Source organism: Hyaena hyaena, unplaced genomic scaffold, assembly GCF_003009895.1.
Source record: "Hyaena hyaena isolate Hyena2069 unplaced genomic scaffold, ASM300989v1 scaffold_308, whole genome shotgun sequence".
Lineage (NCBI taxonomy): Eukaryota > Metazoa > Chordata > Mammalia > Carnivora > Hyaenidae > Hyaena > Hyaena hyaena.
In genome coordinates this window covers 1,373,263-1,398,447 of record NW_024080942.1, presented here as the reverse complement: position 1 = coordinate 1,398,447, position 25,185 = coordinate 1,373,263, and the positions used below count along the sequence as shown (strand labels likewise).

At 48.3% G+C, this 25,185-nt stretch overlaps 1 protein-coding gene across 5 annotated transcripts in view; it reads right to left on the bottom strand.

Annotated features, from left to right (window-relative positions):
- The window catches only part of GNB1 (G protein subunit beta 1), an 87,002-nt gene that overhangs the window by 5,980 nt on the left and 55,837 nt on the right, over positions 1 to 25,185 (bottom strand). For all 5 annotated transcript variants that reach the window (XM_039248413.1, XM_039248409.1, XM_039248411.1 and 2 more), the window contains 5 exons: positions 19,746 to 19,784; positions 17,938 to 18,044; positions 12,751 to 12,814; positions 11,689 to 11,851; positions 1,068 to 1,134 (listed from right to left, as the gene is read on the bottom strand). In XM_039248413.1, coding sequence (XP_039104344.1) covers positions 1,068 to 1,134; positions 11,689 to 11,851; positions 12,751 to 12,814; positions 17,938 to 18,044; positions 19,746 to 19,784 — 440 coding nt within the window. The remainder of the gene's footprint in view (positions 1 to 1,067; positions 1,135 to 11,688; positions 11,852 to 12,750; positions 12,815 to 17,937; positions 18,045 to 19,745; positions 19,785 to 25,185) is intronic.

Genomic DNA, 25,185 nt, shown 5'->3' with positions numbered 1-25,185 from the left:
TGAAAGCTGCTCAGCTCACTCCAGTCCCCAGAAAACCTGGCTCAGGTGCAAATCCATTTACACCATTTACATGTAGACCGTGAGGGAGTTTCCTTGCTAGGGCCTGAGGGGCTACAGCAAGTAAGTCATGTCCAGGCCTTCAGCTTTAACAAAGTATCTTCTAACAAAGAAATTCTTCCAGGGGCGCCTCGGTGGCTCAGTCAGTTAAGCGTCCGACTTCGGCTCAGGTCATGATCTCATGGTTCGTGGGTTCGAGCCCCGCATTGGGCTCTGTGCTGATAGGTAGAGGCTGGAGCCTGCTTCAAATTCTGTGTCTCCCTCTCTCTCTGACCCTTGCCTGTTCGCTCTCTCTCTCTCAGAAATAAATAAAACATTAAAAAAATAAATAAATAAATTCTCCCAAAAATTACGACAGGCTAGATTATCTTTTGTGGAACCTATACGATTTATACAAAAAGGCCACCTCATAAACAGGCCAAGCTGGATACAGGAGCCAGGACCCAGTGTAGGGTGTGCGGCCACACTGTGTCTGAAAAGCCCGGAAAAGCCCCCACGGCCGGCCAAAGTGTAAAATGCCTCATGTTGGTTTCCACTGTATGCTCTGGTGCCACAAATGAAAAAGTTCTAGAGGTTACTTAAGTGGGTTTCTAACTGTATGGTAAAAGCTCGAACTGAGGTGGTCTGAGACACTCCACTTGAAATGGGAGCCCCTGCCCTTAGCGCTGCTCACAGTCCACAATGACACAGTGCTCAGCAAGGGGACCTGCTGCCCCAAAGGGCTGCCGACTGTCACCCAGATGGAGTGTGCGCAGGGGAAAGAAAAGCAGGCGTTGTCACATACAGCCGTAGCTTCGATGTCTACGAGTCCATCCTTCGTTGCTCAATATTAACTCTGAAGTTCAAAATTTATCAAGAGAACGACGAACTCACTCATCACTCGTGCATTTGTGTTCGATGCCTCATGGCCACTTCAAACTAATAAAAGATGGCCTAGTTAATGCCAGGGTCTGACTTCCTACACGTCTAAGGTGAGCAGTGTGAGAAAGGCAGGGCGTGCAGGTGCTCACCAGGTGGTGTCCCCAGAGCTGGTGACGATCTGATTGTCATCCAGGAAGCGGCAGCAGGACAGGTAACCTGGAAAACAAGCCAGATGATGACCCCGATCTGCCAGCCCCGTCCCCAGTTCTAAGGTCCTGTAAGTAGAAAACCCACTGGCAGGATGGATACACCTGGAAGTTCCACATCCAGGGGAGGCCGATGCCTCACGCTGGCCGCACCCCAGCCCCACCCCACATGCGGTAATGGCGAACAAGGTGAAACAGCCCAGAGGCCGGGAGGAGTGGATGCCAAGCCGGAGGAGAGGCCATGAGCTCCCTGCCCTGCACACGGGCACTCCGGTGCGGTGAACACACTTGCTGTCTCTGTGCCTCTCCTCTGGGCCGCATGTGGGGACAGGGGCTCCCTTTCTGCTCACTCACCCACTCATCCCGCAAGAACTTACGCTGGCCCCTGGAGGGCAGCCCTGTGGGCACCTGGAACATATCCATGATCAGAGGGGTGTTTCTCTCCTTCCTGCAGTGGGTGAGCTCACCCACGCCAGGAGTGGGAGACGATGTGTGCACATGTTAGGGAAGGAATGCAAAAGGGTGATGTGCAGAGAGGCCTCCTGAATCCTCCAGGAAGGCACAGCCAGAATTGGGGCACCAAGCGGGGCAGTGGAGTTTTCTAGAGGATGCCAGCTAGAGTACGGAAGTTGGCATGGAAATGGCTGTATGGTGCCTGAGTGTGTGGGAGGCGAGGCAGAGCTGCGGTGCTGAGGCTGGGACACTAGTGGGGGGCACTGAGATCCCCAACCTTGATCCGCTATGTATGAGGAAAGGTCAAACAGAAAATCAATTTTTCAGTACCTACACATGAGGATTTCTACTTAATTAGCTCTGTGGACCACAATTTATAATTCTGTTCTCCGGAAGGCGTGTGCCCGTCAGGCAGTCACACGGGGTGCAGCAGCACGGCCACTCATGTGAGGATGGGACACCCCTGCACGTGTGCCCCAGAGCGTTCCCTCCCAGTCCACGTGAGCGCCCTGTGTGGCGCTGTGCAAACTGGTAAAATTAAAAACAAAATATACACAAAGAAACCCATGGAACAGTTTGAGTGTGGAAAATATAAGAATACAGGGAAAACGAAGCACTTATCTGAGAAATATTACCAAAATGTAAATGACAATTTTTTAATGCTTATTTATATTTGAGAAGAGAGAGAAGGAGAGCCCACGAGCGAGCGGAGGAGGGGCAGAGAGATAGAGACAGAATCTGAAGCAGCTCCAGGCCCCGAGTAAAGTGAGCCGTCAGCAGAGCCCAACGTGGGACTCGAACTCATGAGCAGCGAGATCATGGCCTGAGCCTAAGTTGGATGCTTAACCAACTGAGCCCCCCAGCTGCCCCCAGATGACGGGTTTTAAATATCAGCTATGTGCCTAGAAAAGGATGTGTGGGGGCACCTGAGTAGCTCAGTCAGGTAAGTGACCAGCTCTTGGTTTTGGCTCAGGTAGTGACCTCATCACGGTCTTGAGACCAAGCCCCAAGTTAGGCTCCGCGTTGAGCATGTAGCCTGCTTGGGATTCTCAATCTCTCTCCCTCTCCCTCCCTCACTCTCAAAATAAATAAACATTAAAAAAGAGAAAAGAAAAGAACGTGTGGCCAAGCACTTCTCGGAGGCTATGTCATGTCTGTCGAGAGGGACGCCAGGGACCCCACGGGTGAAATCAATGCCCAGCTAGGAGAGGAGTGGCCTATGTGGAAAGATCATCTGATAACAAATCCACACTGTGCATTTGACCTTGGCCCCCAGTTGCTCAGTGCACCCCCAGGTCCCGGGCCCCCGTGCTGCTGAGGCTCTGCCCAAGTTACTCTCCAAGAAGAGCATTTGCTTCTCGGTGCACTCTTCCATCGCTCAAGTCAATTCAAACAGCCGTCCCTTCCGGAAGCCAGCCCCGGGTGTCCAACCCCGTCCTGTGAGGTGGCCCTCACGCTGCACCACCACAGCCTCAGCCTGTCTGAAGTCAGGAGAGAAGGGTAATGGAGACTCGGCACCAGCACGGTCCCGTGCAGGGCCAGGCAGGGCACACGTAGGTCAAGGCCCAAAGAAACACGGCCTCCAAGACGGCCCCTGTCCACCTGGTGCATCACACAGGTTGTGGTCCAGCCAGGCGGAGCCCATGAGCTTCCCACCCCGAGAACCAGAGACGGGATGCCAGCCTGTCAGCTTGTAACGTGATGGGGCCTCTTCAGGGCCTCGGATGACCAGCAGGCATCAGCCATTAGGAGCCAGGAAGGCTGTGGGAAACGGTCCCGTTTACGAAACACGAGGTGGCACCAGGAAGCCACGAAACACTTAAGACGAAGAGCCAGCCAGGGGCGCCTGGGAGGCTCAGTCGGTTGAGCGACCGACTTTGGCTCAGGTCACGATCTCACGGTTCATGGGTTCGAGCCCCGCGTCGGGCTCTGTGCTGACTGCCAGCTCAGAGACTGGAGCCTGTTTTGGAGTCTGTGACTCCTTCTCTCTCTGACCCTCCCCTGCTCATGCTGTCTCTCTCTCTCTCTCTCTCTCTCATAATTAAATAAAACATTAAAAAAAAGAAAAAAAAGACTAAGAGCCAGCGAGTGCAGAGCAGGGCAGGAGGCGGTGCCGGGAAGGACGGTGTTCCACGCTCCTTTCCTAACTTTCCATACTCTGAGCTTCCAAAACATACACAAATATTACCTGTAATTAAACAAAGTCAGGACTGCCTATTCACAACCTGAAAACTCATTTCTTGGTCCTCTTTGTATTTGCACATTGAGAGGAAGAAACGATAACCAGTAAGTATTCTGCTTTTTATAAATTTATTTTTCCTCCACAAAGAAAAGCTGGAACGAGGCTAACAAGTGTCAACAGCACTGTGATGGAGCCTGTCTAATACAATCAGCCCGACCTAAGGCCCGTGAGCGCGGCAGTGGCACCGCGGCGCCAGTCCGTAGAGGGCCCAAAGGCGCTCCATGAACTCGGACGCCAGGACGGCTTCCTAGGAGCCACCTGGCTGGGCACAGTCAGCAGCTTCAGAACGTGGGCGTGGAAATCACAAATGAGCAGCTCAAGTCTCCCATGGGGGCTGACCAGCACCAAGTTCCCTGACGCGCTACTGTCTCCCTGTCGACGAGGGACGATCCCAGAGAACTGCCGGGGGGACGGAACCGTCTGGGCACGAAGTCCTGAATGACTAATGCAGTTACCATCTTTGAAACTGAAGAACGAATAAATGCCCTGGCAGGGCTGCTTGTGTACACACACGTGGGGGGTACAGAGTCACCTCGCGTGAAGATGAAGCTCACCAGGTGTGTGTGTGCACGCACACGTGTGTGGTGAGGGTTACCTCAGGTGAACACGGCTCCCACCAGATGGAAGTGTGTGTGTGTGTGTGTGTGTGCGTGTTTATGTGTGTGTGTTGCAGGGGGGGTTACCTCGCGTGAACACGGCCCCCACCAGAGGTGTGGGGGCGTGGCTGACTCAGGTGAAGACCACACCCTCCTCAGGGCCACACAGGGACCAGCCAGTGGTGCTGCTGTCTTTTGGGAGCCTTATAGAAGGGCTGGGAAAACAGACCCCAACAAACATGGGTGCCAAATCTGTATGTGCAAAGGCACAAGAGTGTCCCCTTATGCCTCACGGACCCACAATGGCAGTGTCAGGACATGCTGGGGGACAGTCTGGTGCAGGGACAAGGGTGCCACACAGTCCAGAGAGGAGGCTTGACCTAAGGCAGTGCAGAGAACCGGTCTTTGGGTCAAGGACGACGGGGGAGACCAGGGTGTGCTGTCTTAAGGACTGAACAGAGGCAGGACGCGCTGGCAGGATGTGCCACCAGCCGGGAATCTGTTGCCAGAGAAGCGGACACACTTACTTCTGCGTTGGGAGAAGGTGCCGACCCGGAGAGAGCATGGCCGAGAGAACCGATGTGTGCAGAAAAGTGACCCATGTGGACCCTGAGACCAGAAGGCCTGGCTAAGGTAATTTATCCCAAGAATATGGCTACAGGCTTGAGGGATCATTCATCTGCAAGAACATTCACACTGCTGACCAACTGGGAACTGCCCAGGCATCCAGCAATGGGGCACATCAGCACACGCTGAACTCAACTCTTCAGAAACATCATGGTTCTGGGGGAGATTATAGGTGAGAAACACAAAAGAAGAGGGGACACCTGGGGGGCTCAGCCTGTTAAGCATCCGACCGGCTCAGGTCATGATCTCACGATTCATGGGTTCGAGCCCCGTGTTGGGCTCTGTGTGCTGACAGCTCAGAGCCTGGAGCCTGCTTCACATTCTGTGTCTCTCTCTCTGCCCCTCCCCTGCTCGTGCCCTGTATCTCAGCCTGTCAAAAATAAACACTTTACAGAAAACACACAAAAGAAGAGAGTTTCAAGGTATTTCCCCAAATTTCTACAGTGAACACATGCAGAAAGCCGCACCCCAGGGGCCCACACAGCACCAGCTTCTGCTCTGGGAGGGAGCACGTTCCCGCCCGAAGCTGGAGGAAGAGCCTCCCTCGCCACACTGCGACGACGCGTGGCCGCCGGAGATCAGACACAACAGTGAGAGCACAGTATTGAAGAAGTTTGCTAAAAAGGGAAAGAAGATATACGAAGTAACGTGAAGACGTGGAAGTAAGGAAACACCAGAGAAGGGTCAGGAGGGTTCACAGTCCCCAACAGCAGGCAAACGTGAAGGTGAAGGCCAGAGCCGGGAATCAGATGAAGACCAAGACCCTCAGAAACTCCTTCAGATGTGTTCACAGGGAATGCAGTTCATAGTCTCATCTCAATCACTGTGAATTCTGTCCGGTGGCCATTTCCAAAGGGCATCTTTACTCTGGAAGACCAAATACCATCTGCGGTTTCTCTCTGGAGTGCTGTCAGAAAGTTTCCAAACCCTGTAACTGACTCTAGAGAGAGAACTTTGTTTGTTCCACGTGGGCCCTTCTATTCACGGCAACAACAGCACACAACTGATTCCTCAGAGCCTTATCCCTGAAGCTGAGTGCACGGATTGCCCTTGGACCCTCAGACATGACTCGGAAGATTTACGAGCACGCCTGCTGGCAACAGCGCTCACAGGTATGTTTTGTGCAGCCAAGTTTCTAAGATTCTACAAGAAAATGTCCCAACCATGGCTTAGTCAAGAGTTCTCAACATAAGGCTCAGGCCAGAGAGAGGCATCGTTAAGTGATGAACCCCACACTGATCACACGGACACTCAAGCCTAACACACGACCAAGACAGCAAACCCTCAAGTGTGTTGAATCCACTAAAGGATCACACCTGTAACCTCTGAAATAAACAAGACTACTTAAAATTCTTTTAAGTTTCTTCATTATAAAAAAAATTTTTAATGTTTATTTTTGAGAGCAAGAGAGACAGAGTACTAGTGGGAGAGGGGCAGGGAGGGAGGGAGACACAGAATTCGAAGCAGGCTCCAGGCTCTGAGCTGTCAGCACAGAGCCCAACACGGGGCTCAAACTTACCTACCGCAAGATCATGACCTGAGCTGAAGTTGGAAACTTAAACCAACTGAGCCACCCAGAAGCCCGAAGTTTATTCATTTTTGATGGAGAGAGAGAGAGAGAGAGAGAGAGAGAGAGAGAAAGAGAGAAAGTGGTGTGGGGCACAGAAGAAGGAGACACAGAATCCAAAGCAGGTTCCAGGCTCTGAGCTGTCAGCAAGAGCCTGATGGGTTCAAACTCCTGAACTGGGAGATCACGATCTGAGCCAAAGTCGGACACTTAACTGACAGGGCCACCCAGGTGCCTCAAACAAGACTATTTAAGCTTATCAGATTTCACCTATATTGAGCATATATGAGTAAGTTATACATACTCTTAAGCAGCCAAATGCTTAGGAAACCACTCAACTCCCAGGAAATAAAACCTCATGATCTATGAAGGAAATAAAAATTTAAGTATTTTCTCTAATACAATTTTGTTTTTTGTTTCAACAAACACAGTGTTAAAATATCTAAATCGTTAAGTTTAAATGGAAGTCAGTATCCTGAATCTGATTATAGAGACTAATGAACTGTAAGAATGTATTTTTTTAAGGTTCATTTATTTTTGAGAGAGAGAGAGAGAGAGAGAAAGAGAGAGAGAGAGATTGAGAGAGCGAGCATGAACCCCAAGCAGGCTCCGCACTGTCATTACAGAGCCTGACATGGGACTTGAATTCACAAACCAAGAGATCATGACCTGAGCTGAAACCAAGACTCAGACCCTTAAGTGACTGAGCTGCCCAGGTGCCCCAAGGGTGTATGCTTTTAAGTGTTGGAAGTTCATCAAGCTGAAAACGAAGTGACTTCTGAGGCGTGCGCACTGGACAGATGCACGCGGCTCACGAGGACCAGGCAGGTGGCTGCGTGGCTTCCTGCAGCATGGCAGCGGCTCTGTCCACGGGAGCAACTCTCCCACAGAAAACTACGATGAGCTCTGGACAAAAAACAGACAGGGGCGCCTGGCGGGCCTAGTGGGCGGAGCAGGAAGCTCTTGATCTCAGGGTTGTGAGTTTGAGCCCCACACTGGGTGTGGAGATTCCTTAAAAATAAAATCTTTACAACAAATAAACACCTAAGGGCCCAGGAAGCAGAAGCAGACAGAACAAAGAGGAGCCCATGCCTGGAAGAAAAGAAAGGCACCGCGGGGCCTGTTTCTATGGCAGGTCCTCATCCTTGACACCATGTGGGTAAGATGTGTGTCCAACCGTCTTGAATAGCCAGTGGACAGATTTGTGGGCAGCCACAGCTGAAAAGTGAAAGAAGAAAACCTAGAAAGGAGAAAGCCACAGAAGAGGAGCCCTCTGCGCCCAAAGCCGGTATCTGAACCACACGGGCAGAGAGCAGGCACCACACGGCCTGGCTGACGTGTGACAAGGACTACGAGGCTTCCGCTGCTGCCGGACAGGACACAAGAGTGCAGGCCCCGCAGCCAACACTTCACGACGTCCAGGATACAATTCACAATGACCAGACGTGCTAATAGAGAGGAAAATGTCACCCAAACTACAAAGAGTCATCTAGACCAGCCTCAAAAGGCTTAGCTGCTGAAGTGGCAGACACAATTCTGAAGGCCGCTCTCAGAACTGTGAGGAAGGATACCAAATGTGCATGTAATAAATAAAAAGGAAATCTCAGCAGAAAAACAAGAACTATTTTTTAAGAAGCAAACAAAAATTCTACAACCTAAAAACAACATCGGATACACACAGGTTGCTGGGTAGTCAGAATACTTGAGGTGACAACAGTCACATGAGCCTGAGGATAGATCTGAAAGGACCAAACCTGAGAGCAAAAGGAGAGGAGACTACAGAACAGAAAACGTACTTAAGGACATGACCTAAAATGTTCCAAATTTAGTAAAAGTGAAAACCTTACAGATTCAAGATGCTGAAGCACAGAAAGTACAGAGAAAAACCACACTGAGGCACAACACAGTCACATGGCCACGAAACAAAGAAAAATCTTTAAAGTGCTAAAAGAGAAAACTATCAGCCCCAGAAACCAATACATCTGGCAAACAGACTCTTTAAGATGAAGGAAAACTGGGGCGCCCGGCCAACTCGGTTGGTGGAGCGTGCAACTTTGGCTAGGTCATGATCTTGTGGTTCGTGGGTTCGAACTCCACATCAGGCTCTCTGCTGTCACCACAGAGGCCGCTTGGGATCCTCTGTCCCCCTATCTCTGCCCCGCCCCTGTTTACGCTCTCCCAGAAATAAATATTAAGAAAAATATTTTTTTTAAAAATGAAGGAAAACAGGGGCGCCTGGGTGGCTTAGTCGGTTAAGCGTCCGACTTTCGCTTAGGTCATGATCTCGCGGTTCATGGGTTCGAGCCCCGCGTCGGGCTCTGTGCTGACTGCCAGCTCGGAGCCTGGAGCCTGTTTCAGAGTCTGTGTCTCCCTCTCTCTCTGATCCTCCCCTGCTCACGCTGTCTCTCTCTCTCTCTCTCTCCTAGAAATAAATAAAACATTTAAAAAAAAAAAAATGAAGGAAAACAGATACTTTCAGATAAGTGAAAACAGAGAGTAATCCCTGCTAGCAGACCTCCACTAACTGTAGGAAACCCTAAAACAAATGATCAAGCTGAAGGGAACCCTCCCTTCCATCCTCAGGAAGGAAGGAGCAACTTGAGATGGTAAATACTGAGAAAATCTAAATAACAATTCAAATCTCTTCAAGCAGCAAAGAACATGTAAAGGAGAAAGCAGAACGATGTATCACGGGGGTACATCGAGGTAACAACTATGAAATGTTAGACAGAATGAAGAAGCGCAGAAAAATGGGCCTTTGTGTCTGCAAGGTTCTTGAATTTTATATGAATTGATACAATATTAACTCCGAATGGACCATGAAAGATTATGAAGGTACATTGTAATCCCTAAATAAACCACTCAAAATTAATGCAAATAGGAGACTAAACAGGCCAACAGGTAAGCTCAGCTAGGATTCTAAGAATTTGGGTTAGAATTCTAACCAAAAAGGCAGGAAAGCAAAGCAGGTGGTGGCGTGACAGCTAAATTCAACTACACCGACAGGATGCAACACCAAAATGAACCCCAAGCCAGTGAACAGGCAGAAACCTTTAGAACAGATAAAAGCAAGACCCAAGGTAAGCTGTCTATAACAGACTCTATTTATAAAGATAGAGTCATGTTGAAAGAAAATGGATGGAAAAAAACCATACAGAAACAATAAACAGAAATCTGGAGTGACTATTCAAATCCAATGAAGTAGACTTACAACAAAGAATATTCTGGGAGGAAAAGGGACATTTCATCATGATACGAGGATCAACTCATCAGGAAGACGTGACAACATAAATGAACATACTTCTACTAACAGAGCTCAACATACATGAAGCAAAAACTGACAGAATTAAAGGGAGAAAGAGGTAAACCCATAATCAGAGACTTTAACATCCTCTCTCAGGGGCGTCTGGGTGGTTCAGTTGGTTAAGCATCCAACTCGATTTCCACTCAGGTCAAGATCTCATGGTTCGTGGGTTCGAGCCCCACGTCAGGCTCTGCACTAACAGCGCAGGGCCTGCTTGGGATTCTTTCTCTCCCTCTCTTGCTGTCTCTCAAAATAAATAAACATTAAAAAAAAAAATCCTGTCTCAGCAATATAGAGAAATAAAGATATAGAAGATTTGAACAGTATCAAGAATTCTGACTCAGAAGTCTTGCTTAATGAGCGCCCTGAGAACACTGCCCAGCGCCTGCAGAACAGACTCGGCTTCCAAGTGCATAGAGCGTGGCCACTGTGACAGACTATCTGTTCCTTTACAAACCAGTCCCAATAAATTGAAAAGAACTGAAATGAGCAGAATATGTTCTCTGAACATAATGGAATTTAATTATAAATCACTAATAAGTTATCTAAGAAAATTCCAGCTACTTGAAAATTAAGCAACATGCTTTTAAGTAACCCACAAATCAAAGAAATGATCAGAAATGTTTTAAAGATACTTAGAATACAGCTAAAGCTATGTTTAGAGGGAAATTTATAGGTTCAAGTGCTTATATTTGAAAACGATCTAAGTTTCTACCTTAAGAAGTTAGAAAATCAAGAAGGAATCACCCCCAAACGCCCGGAGGGCAGCAGATAACGCAGGACAGAAGGGATGAGGGACAGGGTCTGTCTCCAGAAGGACAACCACGGTGATCAAACTAGTGGTTGGCAGAGGGCAGGGGAGTCGGGGGCGTGGGGGGAGTGGGGGAAATGGGGGAAATGGAGAGGAGCAAGAATACACTTATGACGAGCCCGGAGCAACGTACAGAATTGCTGAATAATTACTTTGACCACTTGAAACTAACACCACTGTATGTTAATTACACTTCAACGAAAAAACCACAAAAAGTCATACAAATATAAAAAAAAAAGGAGAAAGGACATAATTTTATCTGACTGAAATCAATTTAACAGAAGGCTTAATGAGAGTCGAAAGCAGTAGTCTTTACTCCTGTCATTAAGAGCGTTTCTTTAGTTGCATGTAAAATAGATGAGCCTCGCAGGGTATAATTTTGAGAACTGAAAATATAAGTAAAATATTAGGAATAGACCAGAAATACTCTGCCTTTTGTTATTAATAACAAGTGTTGCAGGGTAAATTGACCTTGGCAAATACTATACCACCTTACTCTTAAAGCCGGCTGTGCTCGGCACTCTATTCAACAAGAGAGCGAGCTGGCTGGCATTGAGTACGTTAAGATGACCAGTCCGGACAAGTATGTGCGTGCACGTGTGCATGTGTACACACGTGGATACACATGCAAGCTTAGATTAGGAAACCCCTGTAGAAAGGCACTTAAGACACAAGATGGTTTAGAAGCAGGTAACAATTGAACTGTGTTAATATAAAATCAAACCATGCTACTAAGGCAGTGACTGAGGTCCCTGCAATCTTTGAAACCAGGATGCCACAGCAGCTTCAGTCTCAAGGTTTCTTAATGGTAAAGGCATAGGAGAGCCTGTCTTTGATTTCATTTGCACCGTGTTTTTGGCCATTACAACCAATCTCACTGAATGATTACTGACAGGAGGTGAGTGTCCAAAGCTCCAACGCAACCACCGCCTGCAACTCTGAGGTTACTGACGACGACAGGTACCTGTATGTCCGGCCAGCTCACGGCTCACACGCACGTTCCCTTCACGAGTTTTCAGATTGTAAATGGAGCAAATGTTATCCAGGCCACCGCAGGCCACATAGTTCCCAGAAGGGGCATATGCACAGGTCATGACCCACGAGGAACGCAGAGGGATGGCGTGCACCTAAATGACAGAACACAGATGATGCAGACATGCTCAAGTTCAACAACGTTAACTGTGGACTCCAGGGTTCTACTTCTAGTCTTCAACTCTCAGTGCACAGAAGGTGTCAGAGCAAAACAATCGCCAACAATATTTTGAAAATAATTTATATGCGTGGCCAGTCAGTGAAGTACTAATTTCATTAGAAACCCACTGCTGCACACCAATTTAATCTGCAGCCTTATTAAGGTCACAATCTACAGTTAGGTGTGCACTTAAGGAACAGCTTTAGAGCCTCCTAATCCAAACTCGATGTTAAAACATTTCACTGGTGTGTCAAAATGGCTATAAATTGATTTACAAAATGTTTTTAGTGAAGTAACCAAACTAAACATTGTAATTACTCTTGCCACAGACCTCCCTGAGCTTCAGACAGATCTGTTATAAATACTGTAATGGTCTGTGCACACTTAGGATCCCCAGTAAAATACGACTGAGTCTGATCTTTTCACATGTTTGGACCCAGTGACAGCACTTTCTCATTTAGCACAACCCTGGATTAAATTTTTAAAATAATTTTATTATACTTCAGGGTATACTGCCTTTCAGGTTATCTCTTGTAAAAACTAATAACTAAATGAAAAGCTGAATTTTTACATTTTTAAATAAAACACGAAATTCCCCAGGCGAAGCTGAACCTGGAACCCAGGGTCTCTCAGAGCCATTCAGAAGGCACTCAACCTCCCACCTGCCCTGTAAGCAGGTAACAATCTACACAGAGACTAGTGACACATGCTAGCCGTGTGATCTGGCGCCACGCTGAAAACAAAAAGCACCACGGCCCCTCCCTGTCCTGTGTTAGAGCTTTTACGCAAGTGAGCAGAGTCAGTTTTCCGGGAGGGGCCCCACATAGCTCTTACCTTGTTTGTGGTGTAGCTGTCCCAGATGATCAGTTTGCCATCCTGCGAGGCGCTGACTAGAAGCCTAGAGGGAGGGACAAGAGCAAAGTGATCGGTACCACAGACATCACACAAAGGCAATCGTACGAACTAAATCTCAGTCACTGAACACACACTTCAGTGTCACCTTTGTTTGAGACAAAGCATACTGATATATAAGAAAATAAAAAAGGTCCAATTGTTAGCTCAACTTAGAAAGCATGCAAGAAAATACTCCCACAAATAACAGTGCAGATTCAAGAGCACTCGCTTTCAAATGCAAACGAGATCACCAGAGCCACTGTCTGGTGAGCTAAGACAGGTTGATTTCTACTACCTGCTCATGTTTGGTTTCTGTTCATTATAAATCAAATGTGAGCCACACAAATCTTTTTGTTTCTTAAAGTTTGTTTCGAGAGAGAAACAAAGAGTGGGGGAGGGACAGAGAGAGAAAGAGGGAGGAGGGGAAGGGGAGAAAGAGGGAGGAGGGGAAGGGGAGAGAGAGAGAGAGAGAGAGAGAGAGAGAGAATATCCCAGTGTGGCCCGAACTCACGATGCATGAGATTGTGATCTGAGCCGAAACCAAGAGTCAACGTTTAACTGACTGAGCCACCTAGGAGCCCTGAGACATGTAGATCTTTCGAGAACCAAAGATGGCAGAAAACAGTTCACAACTTTTAACTTTCATTTAGACATATAGAAGGTTAGATATAAAAGCATAATAAGCTTTTAGATATTCCAAATTTATGAGACATTTCTCACCAAAACAAGCAAACAAATCATGAAAATGTCCTAGACTGACCTAAATCTAGACTCCTGGAAACATAAGGAGGCACTTAACCTCCCACCTGCTTTTAAAAGAGATGACAAACTATAGAGAACAGTGCCTTGTTCATCAGAAAAGACTAGTAATTGTCATGACTTTTCTTCATGACAACTTTCTTGCTTTGGATAACTGCTGAGACTGGGATCCTGTGCTGAAAGGCTGCGCTGTTTATACTTGCAGAAGACAGACAGGGCACTGCAGAAGGAAAGCAGGCGTAACTCGGGAGCCACGGCTATTCATAAGATACCCGAAGAACTCTGTCCTACAAAGTGTGCTGTCTTCAAGGCGTGGCAAGGAGCTCCAGAGAGACGCTGCAGTATATACGGCACGTGATGCCAGGTGACATGTTTTTCCTTTCCTGTTTTTCAGTAGGGCATCCCGGCACTGCCCCCAGGGGCGAGCTCAGGTGCTGCACAGTCGCCGGGGGTTGCCCACCTCCCCCAGGGAGACGTGCACAGGGCCAGTCTTCTGTGGCCCCTCCTACTGCAGGAGAGGACAGTGGCAGGGCCGGACCTGGGGGGGAAGGACCAGGCCTCCGGCCTCCCCACGGGCCCCACTTCCCCAACCGGGGCTGACAGGTGGCCCCCAAGGGTCTTTCAATCTCCGCCGGGACACGCTAGGCATCTGGAAACGGGAGGATGGGCGAGGTGCGGACGGGGCCACACGGCCACACACCCCAACAGATTTTTAATTTTAAAGATTTTAATCAAACGCAGGTTTCAACCATTTTGACCACAAGCATATTTAGCTTAATGAACTGAACAAAGCCTAAAGGTAAAATTTACTCAAGACCCTGACAACTGTGACATTTTCCATCGAACTCTAGGTTATGATGCACGAACTTTCTTCACAAGGAGTCAACAACGCGTCTGGCAAGGGACACAAACGTTTTCAGGGGCGTGCTGCAAAATGTACCACAGAACCTGACTCAGTGCGGGTCCAATCCTGTCAGTGTTCAGGTGCAGGATCACAGAGCACAGCCCTGCATATGGGTTCAGTCACAAACACGCGAGGCACTTGGAACAATTTCCTTCCAGGTAACGAGTAAGGCTCACCGTGCTGCTCCATTTCTGGCCCCTCAGACAGGCCTTGAACGGACTACCCGGGCCAAGGTGAAGAAGCTCGTCCTCCCCAAGGGTCACCTCTAGAAAGGCCTCCTGGTCAGAGAGCTTAATATCTGCTGACTCGCCCAGGGTTAGAGAGATTTTTAAGCTGTCCGATGATCCTCCAGAAGGTGACAGAAGACACCTCTTAATCCGAGACGGGACAACCGCTGGAGACCTGGGCCGACTCTGCCCCTGGCTGTGGGCTCTCCACAAGTCAGCTACTGTGAGGCACTGTCCACCCAGAACGCACAGGCGAGAGCCAGTGAGGAAGTGAGAGCCCCGGGAAGCTGAGAGCAGAGGTCACATAGGGGCCCCTCACCCTAACGTGTCCGGCCCTTCATTCACGTGGAGGGGGGACTCGCAAGCCTGGCTGGGCTCGCTGTGTCTCACTCTCAATTATAACAAGACTCCAGCAGATTTTAGCACGGGGAGAAAAAGTTTCCCATTAACTCATGTAACTGAAAGAGATTCCCGAATGCAGGAAGCAGACTTTAAGCACGAATGAACATGTGCTTAAACAGAAAGGCAGACATAATACACACGGACACACGCACATACAAAAACCCTTATTGTGGGGTCTCCTGGGGTTCTGAAAACTGCCACTCAGTGCAACAGCTTGAGAGCATCTGCAAAGTATACAAACCTGACAAGGTCACTGATATGCATCAATTAGAGCCCTGAGTCATGAAAAACATCTTGTGCAATAACCTTTATTATGAAGGAAGGAGGAAATATAGACAATGTAAGCAAAATGTACACCCAAAAATTTTAAAACTATTTTGGACATTAAAGAGGCAAAATTTTACCGATCTAGAAAATACGGTTATCTAGAAAAAATAATCCCTGAAAGGTTCCGAGGAGCAGATTCTCCTTAATATCCTGTTTTGTTTACTATCATCTGTGATTATAAAATGAGGGGCCCCGATAGAAGGGCACTGTGGACAGAAGTGTGCGGTTTTAGGGGTGCCTGGGTGGCTTAGTCGGTTAAGCGTCCGACTTTCGCTCAGGTCATGATCTCGCGGTTCTTGGGTTCGAGCCCCGCGTCGGGCTCTGTGCTGACTGCCAGCTCGGAGCCTGGAGCCTGTTTCAGTCTGTGACTCCCTCTCTCTCTGACCCTCCCCTGCTCACGCTGTCTCTCTCTCTCTCTCTCTCTCTCTCCTGGANCTGGAGCCTGTTTCAGTCTGTGACTCCCTCTCTCTCTGACCCTCCCCTGCTCACGCTGTCTCTCTCTCTCTCTCTCTCTCTCTCCTGGAAATAAATTAAAAAAAAAAAAAAAAATTAAAAAAAAAGAAAAAAAGAAAAAAAAGAAGTGTGCGGTTTCACAACCAGACACAAAACAAGGGCCTGTGCCCACCACACCATTCACAAAACAGAGCAAGACCAACACAGCACCCACCAGCCTCCCATAGAGCCTTCCACGTCACCCCTTCTTGAAGGGGTGACCAGGACCCTGAATTTGGTGCCACCTATTCATGCCTTTGCTTTCCTTCCTGTTGACTCTGAGGCTTTCAAAGCACAATGTGTGTTTGAACCTGATGGACCGCAGCTTGCACACAGCTACCAGGGAGCCAGACCATCTGGTGTCTGCTCTCCTTCCTCCCCCTGAGCCCCTCTCCTCATTTCCACTGCTCTGGCCACCAGCTGCCTGCAGGTCAACTTCTAGCCCACGTCACCCTTACGTACAAGGAAGACGTCATCTCTACAACTCCCCACATGAGAGCCCAGCTGCTGCCGGAGAGCAAACTGCTGAGGGAACCAAGATAGCTACTGGGCACCAAGAACCAGGTTCCTGAGCAACGGGCTCCAACTGCTGGATTCCTGAGTACTAGGTTCTGATATCGGGGTCCAAGTACCGAACCCCTGAGTGCTGGGCTCTGAGTACTCAGTTCCAAGTACTGGATTCCTGAGGACCAGGCTCCCAAGTGCCAGATTCCTGTGTATCAGGCTCCAACTGCTATACTCCTGAGTAGTGGGCTCTGAGGACCAGGCTCCAAGTACCAGATTGCTGAATACTGGGCTCTGAGTACTAAGCTCCAAGTACCAGGCTACAAGCACTGGATACCCGAGTACCAGGTTCCAAGTACAACCTGGCTGCATACTGTCTATCAAATGTCCTGTCTAATCAGGACACTGGTGTTGCTCTAGATGGAGGAGAAGCCCTGGAGGTAACAGGCTGTTTGGTTACTGTCTACTTTTAATAACAAATTCCAAGGTGGATTGATTAGCAAGGGTATTTGTCTTTCTCCTTTCTTATTCTCTCTGATTATTGCCATCATTAAAATGATTGAAGTTAGCTCTCATTTGCATTTGAAATTGTACGGAACATTGTATAGAACAAACCAAAGATAGATTCTTTTGTTCTGTAGCTGTTTACACTCTAAAGCAGACAATTTCATGAACAAAGAGAAAACCAAGCAATTCCTCTCTGATAAACACACAAAAAAAGGCTACTCAAAGAAAGGCATTTTAAGAATCATGTATTAGGTATCTGAAACAGCATCTTACAGTCACAAAGTCACACAGCATTTTATTTATTTGGGTGGAATAAGTAGAAGAGACAAACGTTGCATCAGCCTCTAACAGGAAAAGAAAAGGGAGCTGAAGAGATTTCACCTAAGTGATGTTGCAAGTTAAGGGAAATGGGATGTAGAGAATGAAGGGGAAGGAAGGCACCAGAACACGATGGAGATGAACTGCCCAGAGGAAAGAACAATGGCAGGAGCTAAGCCGTGCGTCCCCATGTCTGCTGTGGCCCCGAGAAAACCAACAGCAAACCCACACATGACACTCAGGAGGCTCGAGCCGCTGCTGTTACAGCTCTACACATTTAATCTTCCCTACAACACAGGGTGGGTTTACGACCCCTGAGCCAGGACGCTGAAACCATGAGAGGGTACGGGCCAAGGAGTCATGAGGAACAGGCTGGAAACACATGGAACCGTGGCTGAGAGAGGCTGTATAACCTCCCCAAGGTCACACAGGCACCGCACAGTGGAGCTGGGAGAGCGACCAGAATCAGTGCTCAAATAATATGACGAGGGTCGTGAGGAAATGGTGCGTGGGAACACGTGACAGGGAGTGGGCACTGTCCTGCTGTGCCCGGCTTGCCCAGAGAGCTGACCACCTCACGGTCCCTTTACAAGGAACAGCAAATGAGCTTAGGTTTACTTTCCCTCAGGAAAACAGAACCACCCTCAAGTGTATCAAGCACCACGCTCTGCTCGTGCCCGCACACACCTGGAGTCCGTGCCCCAGTGCATGGCATAAATTTTGGCCAGGTGCCCCCGCAGCGTCCTCCTGGTGCGCATCTGGATTCTTCCCACTGGGTCGATGTTGTTTGTGATCTTAAAAATAAAAGTGACTGCAAATTAAGAGCCAGTGATGGAATGACCTCCCCTGAGGTCTCCTCTCCTCCTCTCCCACCCTGCGCAGCGGCTCCAGCACCCCGGGGCTGGCCGTGCCGCCCGCCCACAGCGCTGTGCCCACCCCACTGCCGCCGGGCACCCCGGCGGCGCTCCCTGTGACTCCTGCTTACCGCGGCACCTACCTGCCTTTCGTGGTGTGCAGGACGTCCACTGCCCTACCTGGTACTCACACGCACGGCACCCGTCCGCAGGGGTGCGGCCTCCCCGCGTCTCCCCCTGCCTCTAGCTGCTCGTCTGGGCCCAACCCCTCCCACCCCTCCTGCTCTCCTTCCACGATGGGTCTCTGCAGCCTCCCTCGCACCTGAACGTGGGCCCGCGGCGCACACACTGCCACAGTGGCCAGGCCGTGCACCGACGGGGACCGCACTGTTGCTAATGGCACAGCTAAGAAACCCTGCGCGTTCACTCTGACACGTAAAAACGAACAGCAATGATTCGGAGCTGACAGACAGACAGAGTGTACCACAATAATGGGGCCCTTCGTAAAAAGATTTTTATTTTTAAGTATCTCTACTTAACTATCTAACAGGGGCTCACACTCATGATTCTGAGAGTAAGAGTCGTGCGCTCTACTGACTGAGCCAGCCAAGTGCGCTGATGACAGGAGTCAAAAATGCAGAGTCCCAAGTAGATCTGAGAATTCAAATTCAGGAATTCTATGAACTGCATGTTTTTTTTCTAACTTAGTGTTTAACTCCAATTACAGAACGTCCCCGGAAGCATTGGGACAACGTAACACATTTAGCCATTCTCAGTCCAAGTACGGACCTAATATTCCCTCACATTTCTGTTGAATATTTTGGACATTTTTAATGAGGTGCAAGTCCCCATTTTAAAGCGAATAGTCCTGCGGCATTGAGCACAGGCACCCTGCTGAGCAAGCACTCCCATCTCGAGTGCTGGGACGCCCCCGCCCCCGAGGAAACACCACAGTCCCCAGCACCTGCCCTGTCTCTGCAATCTGCCTGCTCCGGGCACTTCTGCTCAGCGCAGCCCCGCACTGTGTGCCCTTGTGCGTACGGCTGCCCCTGTCACGGGGTGTCCTGTTTGAGGCTCATCCCGCTGCTACGTGCACCTCGGGGCCTTCCTGGTTAGGGCTGAGTAACAGTCTGCTGTGGGAGGAGACCGCACTGTGCTGACCCACTCATCCGTCCACAGCTGTCTCTGGCTTCTGGAAACTGAAGAGCACTGCTGAGAACACACACGTGCGTACACTCGTCTGAACACTAGGTTTCGATTCTTTCGAGTGTATATCTAGGAGCAGAACTGCTGGCTCATAATCTATGTGCAACCTTTTGAGGATCAGCCAAACTGGATTTAGAAAGCCAAGTTCTGAGAAAAATTTTGTTAAGTAGAAGAGCTTCAAACTATCTTAAGATTGTAGTATTTTGCAACTCTGACCTCTGTAATAGTAATTACCTATGGCTTGTGAGACACTGACCTTTCATGCAGAAAAACCCCTACTCCCTGTGTCTTCTGGAAATGCTTCCAGTGGTGTTTACACCCTCGCTGTGTGAGAGGAGAGGCCCAGAGCACAGCTCGCTCTCGAGGTGCCAAATGTAGGTGCCACCGGGCACCAGCCTCATTGCCAGGCAGGACACTGCATAAATGGGTCCTTACCTGAGAGAGAGTTGCATCTGCACACGCTTTTCTAGCGTCCTAGAAAACAAGAATGACAAAGGGACAGTTAGTAATGCGTCACATACATTCAGTCCCAGGTCCTCGCACCGAAGCCTCAGAGCCCCACTGCAGACCGTTGGGGCAAAAGCTCTAAGTAGCAGGATGGCGCCCTCCCGCCTCCTCCGCTCAAACAGGGCCGCTAGCCGTCCTCTGTCCGTGCCCAGGTTACGCCCGCTTCCATCAAGGCTGCAGGCTCACCTCCCAGGCGGCACCCCACCCCTGTGACCCCAGGATCGCCCCTGCTGCTGGCCGAGGCCCCTGCGCTCTGCTGTCGACCTGCACGTGCACCTCGCTCTGTTTTTCTACAGCCCGGGAAACACGGGGCTCAGAGAAAAAAATCCAAAAAGCACTGGATATCTAGCCCAAAGATCCTGCACTCCAGATCATGTTATCTAAAGACTTTGCTTTCTTTTCTTTTCTTTCTTTTTTTAATGTTAACTCTATAAAAAAGAGAAAAGATCTGGAGTCGAGACAATTAAATTCGGGTAAGACTTTCTGGCTCCTGTTATCTATAAAATGACCTTGGGAAGAAGGTAAAAAGTATACAGGGATATGCTAAGGCTAACGAAGATGCAACCATCACTCCTCGGTGATCAAAATTACTAGGAAATATACATAATTATGAAGGAAAATGAGACAACAGCTTTTAAAAGGGTCAAAACTTGAGTGTAGGAGTAATTTCGAAGGAAATTATGAGAAATTTCTAGTAAGAAAAATGTTTCCACTATGTAGTCATCTGATTAGCTGCTTTTAAAATGACAGCTGGCCATGTGACAGCATTCGCACACGTGCACAGGCTCCCGTGGGACCCCAAGACGCCATTCTCTAGGGCAAACTGCCTCACTGCGGGTTAATCTTTATTTTATGAAGCTGTAGGACTATTCATCAATTGAGATCACAGAAACAGACTCAGAGAGATTATTATAAATGTACCAAAGTTCTAGAATTCAAATTCAGGTTTAATTATCCTGTTAAAAATCATTCTGGGGGCTCCTGGGTGGCTCAGTCGGTTAAGGGTCCGACTTTCACTCAGGTCATGATCACAAGGTTCCTGGGTTCAAGTCCCGCGTCGGGCTCTGTGCTGACAGCTCAGAGCCTGGAGCCGGCTTCAGATTCTCTATCTCCCTCTCTCTCTGACCCTCCCCTGCTCACGCTCGCGCGCGCTCTCTCTCTCTCTCAGAAATAAGATTAAAAAAAAAAAATGTCATCCTGGGGGCGCCTGGGTGGCCCAGTCGACTGAGTGTCTGACTTTGGCTCAGGTCATGATCTCGCTGTTGGTGGGTTCCAGCCCTGCGTCAGGCTCTGTGCTGACAGCTCAGAACCTGGAGCCTGCTTCAGATCCTGTGTCTCCCTCTCTGTGTGCCTGTCTCCCACTCATGCTCTGTCTCTGTCTCAAAAATAAACGTTAAAAAATTTTTTTAAAACATTAAAAAAAAGAAGTCATTTTGCTTAATTAATTCTACTTAATAGATTAAATAATTAAAACACCAAAAAATTATGTCATGAAGCATGTCTATGCCGGCACCTTGATCTGGGATAAGAGGTAAGCAGAGGGAAGGTCCAGATCAGCAAGTCTTTCATCAGTGAATTCTACCTACCAAGTACTGAGTTTAACATGTATTTTCTTTTTTTAAAAAAAAATATATATTTTTAAATTTTTTTAATAGCTTATTTATTTTTGAGACAGAGACAGACAAAACATGAGTGGGGGAGGGGCAGAGAGAGAGGGAGATACAGAATCTTAAACAGGCTCCAGGCTCTGAGCTAGCCGACATGGGGCTCGAACCCATGAACTGCGACATCGTGACCTGAGCCAAAGTCGGACACTTAACCAACTGAGCCACCCAGGTGCCCCTAACATGTATTTTCTAATTCCATTCTTATTAGGACTTAAGCGACTTCACTTTGGTTAGTGTATGAACATCAAACTGGATTTCATACCATACCACACAACAGACCAGGGGGTTACTACTGGTAAATGGAGGGAAAAGCCATTTTATTTTTTTTAATTTGTAATGTTTTTATAGGTTTTTGAGAGAGAGAGAGAGAGAGAGAGAGAACTAGCTGGGGGAGGGGCAGAGACAGAGGGAGACACAGAACCCGAAGCAGGCTCTAGGCTCTGAGCTGTCAGCACAGAGCCCGATGCAGGGCTCGAACTTATGAAACACGAGATCATGACCTGATCTGAAGTCAGACACTTAACTGACTGAGCCCCCCAGGTGCCCCAGGAAAAGCCATTTTAAAAACTAAACACAGAGAACTCCAATTTAGTCTTCATTTCAGCCAACACATGCTGTACATCACTGAGTGCCACACTTCTCAGAATGAGCACCTTCAACTTCTCACACTGCAGGTGATCTCTGTGACTGCTTCGTAAACACAGAGACGGCTCTACCATCTTTCCGACTAACTTCCACCTGAGCGGCCTGGTGAAAACGTGCCTGACGGGGCTATTATTTGGTTCAGCGCCTTCCATACTGGCTGTGGTGAGAAATGCCCGATGGTAACAGGTCATCTTTTTTGTCGCCTTAAACCACAGCACCTCCAAACCAGTGACCACATGGTGAGGACTGTTCCTGCTCGGGCCCTGGGGAAGGCGCCTGCTCTGCTCAGTTGGAAGTGGGACCCTGTCACGCACCGAGTTTTCCTAACGATCTGCACCTATACATTTCGAGTTTTTCCTTAATCCATTCATTAGCTTGTGTACTTTAAGACATGTTATGGTTTGATCGGCATCCCTTTGAGAGCCTGTGTTTCCTCACCATCTTAAGTAAAATGAGATGGTCTTTGGGGTGTTTCAGCTTCAAAACAAATCTGAGAAAGCAAACCTTCTTAGAGCCACTGACCACTGCTTGTTTGGTTCCCTATGCCCTGCTTTCTTTAACAAGTATGTACTCCTTGGGCAATCAGAAAGCAAAGACTTTTTTCTTTTTGAAAGAGAGCCTTCTCTTCCTGTTTGGCATAATGGACTTGGGATACCCTTTGCCTTCATCCTGGTGCTGTACAAGGAAACCAGCAAAGACTTGGCTCCTGAGACTGGCCGGGGTAGGCGCGTGTGTAGAAGCCTGCGGCTCAGGTGCTCTCCTCAGGATGGTCTGGTTTGTACATGAGACACAGCAAGACAAACTGAGGCCTGTATGACACACTGACTTCTCAAGCCCCAGTTCAAAGAAAGGAATGTGAAATAATAAAAATACTATTTCTTATTTATTCTTAAACATTTTTATCTTATTTTTAAAATTTATTTGAGAGAAAGCAAGTGCATGAGAGCAGGGGAGGGGCAGAGAGAATGAAAGAATCCCAAGAAGACTCCACACTGTCAGCGTAGGGCCCAATGTAAGGCTAGAACTCATGAACCATGAGATCATGACTTGAGCCAAAGTCAGACACTTAACTGACTGAGCTACCCAGGCGCCCATAAAGATTTTATTTTTAAGTATTCTCTACACCCAATGTGGTGCTTGAACTTACAACCTTGAGATCAAGAGTTGCGTGCTCCACCGACTGAGCCAGCCAGGCACTCCCAATATCTATTTTTTTAAAAAAATATCTATTCATTGTATGTTAAAATGACAGTATTTTAGATACACTGGTTTAGACAAAAATCTGTTAAAAATTGAATCCACCTGGGGACACATGAGTGGGTCAGCTGGTTGAGCATCTGATTCTTGATTTCGGCTCAGGTCATGATCCTAGGGGTCATGGGACTGAGCCCTGAATCGGGCTCTGTGCTGCGTGTGCAGCTTGCTTAAGATTCTCAATCTCTCTGTCTCTTTCTGTCTCTCTCCCTCTGCCCCTCCCCTGCCAATGCAGGTACTCTCTTGATCTCTCTTAAAAAAAATTTTTAATTGATTCCACCTGTTTCTTTTTTTTAAAATTTATTTATTTTAAGAAAGAAAGTGGGGGAGGGACAGAGAGAGAGGAGGAGAGGGAATCCCAAGAGGCTCCATGCCACCAGTGCAGAGCCCGACGCAAGGCTTGACCCCATGAACACGGAGATCACCTGAGCCGAGATCAGAGTAGGCCGCCTCACTGAGCCCTCCAGGCTCCCTGCCCCTCCTCCTATTTCTTTTCACGCTTTCATTTTTTATTTAATTTTATTTTTAAGTAATCTCCACGCCCAGTGTGGGGCTTGAACTCAGGGCCCTGATATCAGGAGTCTCACACTCCACCGACTAAGTCAGTCAGGTGCTCCTCTTTTCACACTTTCAAACTCCAGGTGTGGCTCCCACACTCACCCTGTCCCCTGGGGGCACTGCCTGCGGCTCACAATGTAACCCGGGAAGAGACACAACATGAACCTTCAGGCTTTGTTTTCCCTGAAGTCGGAGGTCTTTCACCAATGCCACGCAAACTTTATCTGCTGTGAACAGACCTGAGTCCACTATGAACAACAGCTTCTACTTGAACAATAGCTGTTAGAAACACGAAGTTCTGATTTCTATATTCTGAAGGGTGGGCAGACATATTAAACAAATCTGGTCAGAGCAAACAAAAGTACCAAATCTTCCATATTTTTATTGAGCTGTATCTGATCTTCTAAATGTTAAGATTGGAAATTTGAATTTGAAAGCTACTTTGTTTCCTCTTGGCTGTAAATTAAAAAATTCCAGTATCTTTTCTCGAGCTTAAGAAAAAAAGTTGGCTCCAAAGAGGGTGATGTTTCTTTCTCCAATTACCAGCCAGCTTTCTGAACATACAGCCGGTCATTTGAAAGGAGCCGGGCTCCACCCTCACCACAGACTCAAAAACAAACTGCTGCTTAGACACATGCTGAAAATGACACCGTGGGACTAGCTAGGCCTGGAGAGCTCCTTCCGCAGGAGGACGAGGATCTGCCTCAGCCCCGACGACAGGTTTCCGGGGCCACCCTCCTGGTCTCGGGCCTTCTTACCACCAGTCTGAGCACAGGAGCAAGTACTGGCACTGAATGTTCCTCTAGAAAATGTTCATTAAAAACATGGTCGCATAAAACTGGAGAGCAGAACTGATGTCCTCAGACCCTCCTGCCTTTCCGAAGCACGAGGGCTCTGCCGTGGGACGGCACGTGCCAGTCACAGGCTGGGGTTCACACCCTCGAGTCGGGGAGCTACTCGCTGTACAGGGCAGATGAATTACGTGTGGTGTTTTTATCTTCAGCTAGATATACCTGCTCTTGTTTAACAGCCTATCAAAACAGGGAGATGCCCAGATCCACTGGCCCTTCCCCAGGACGCCTCTGGCACACTGGAGACCCCTTTCCTTGTGGTTGTTACTACCCTATTTTTAAACAAGTTTCTCGTCCTCAACTTAACAGTCACAAGGGAAGGAAGCACACACCGCACTCCACACAGTGACCAAAAGGATGTCATGAAGCAAATTCCCAAGGTTTAGAGAAAAC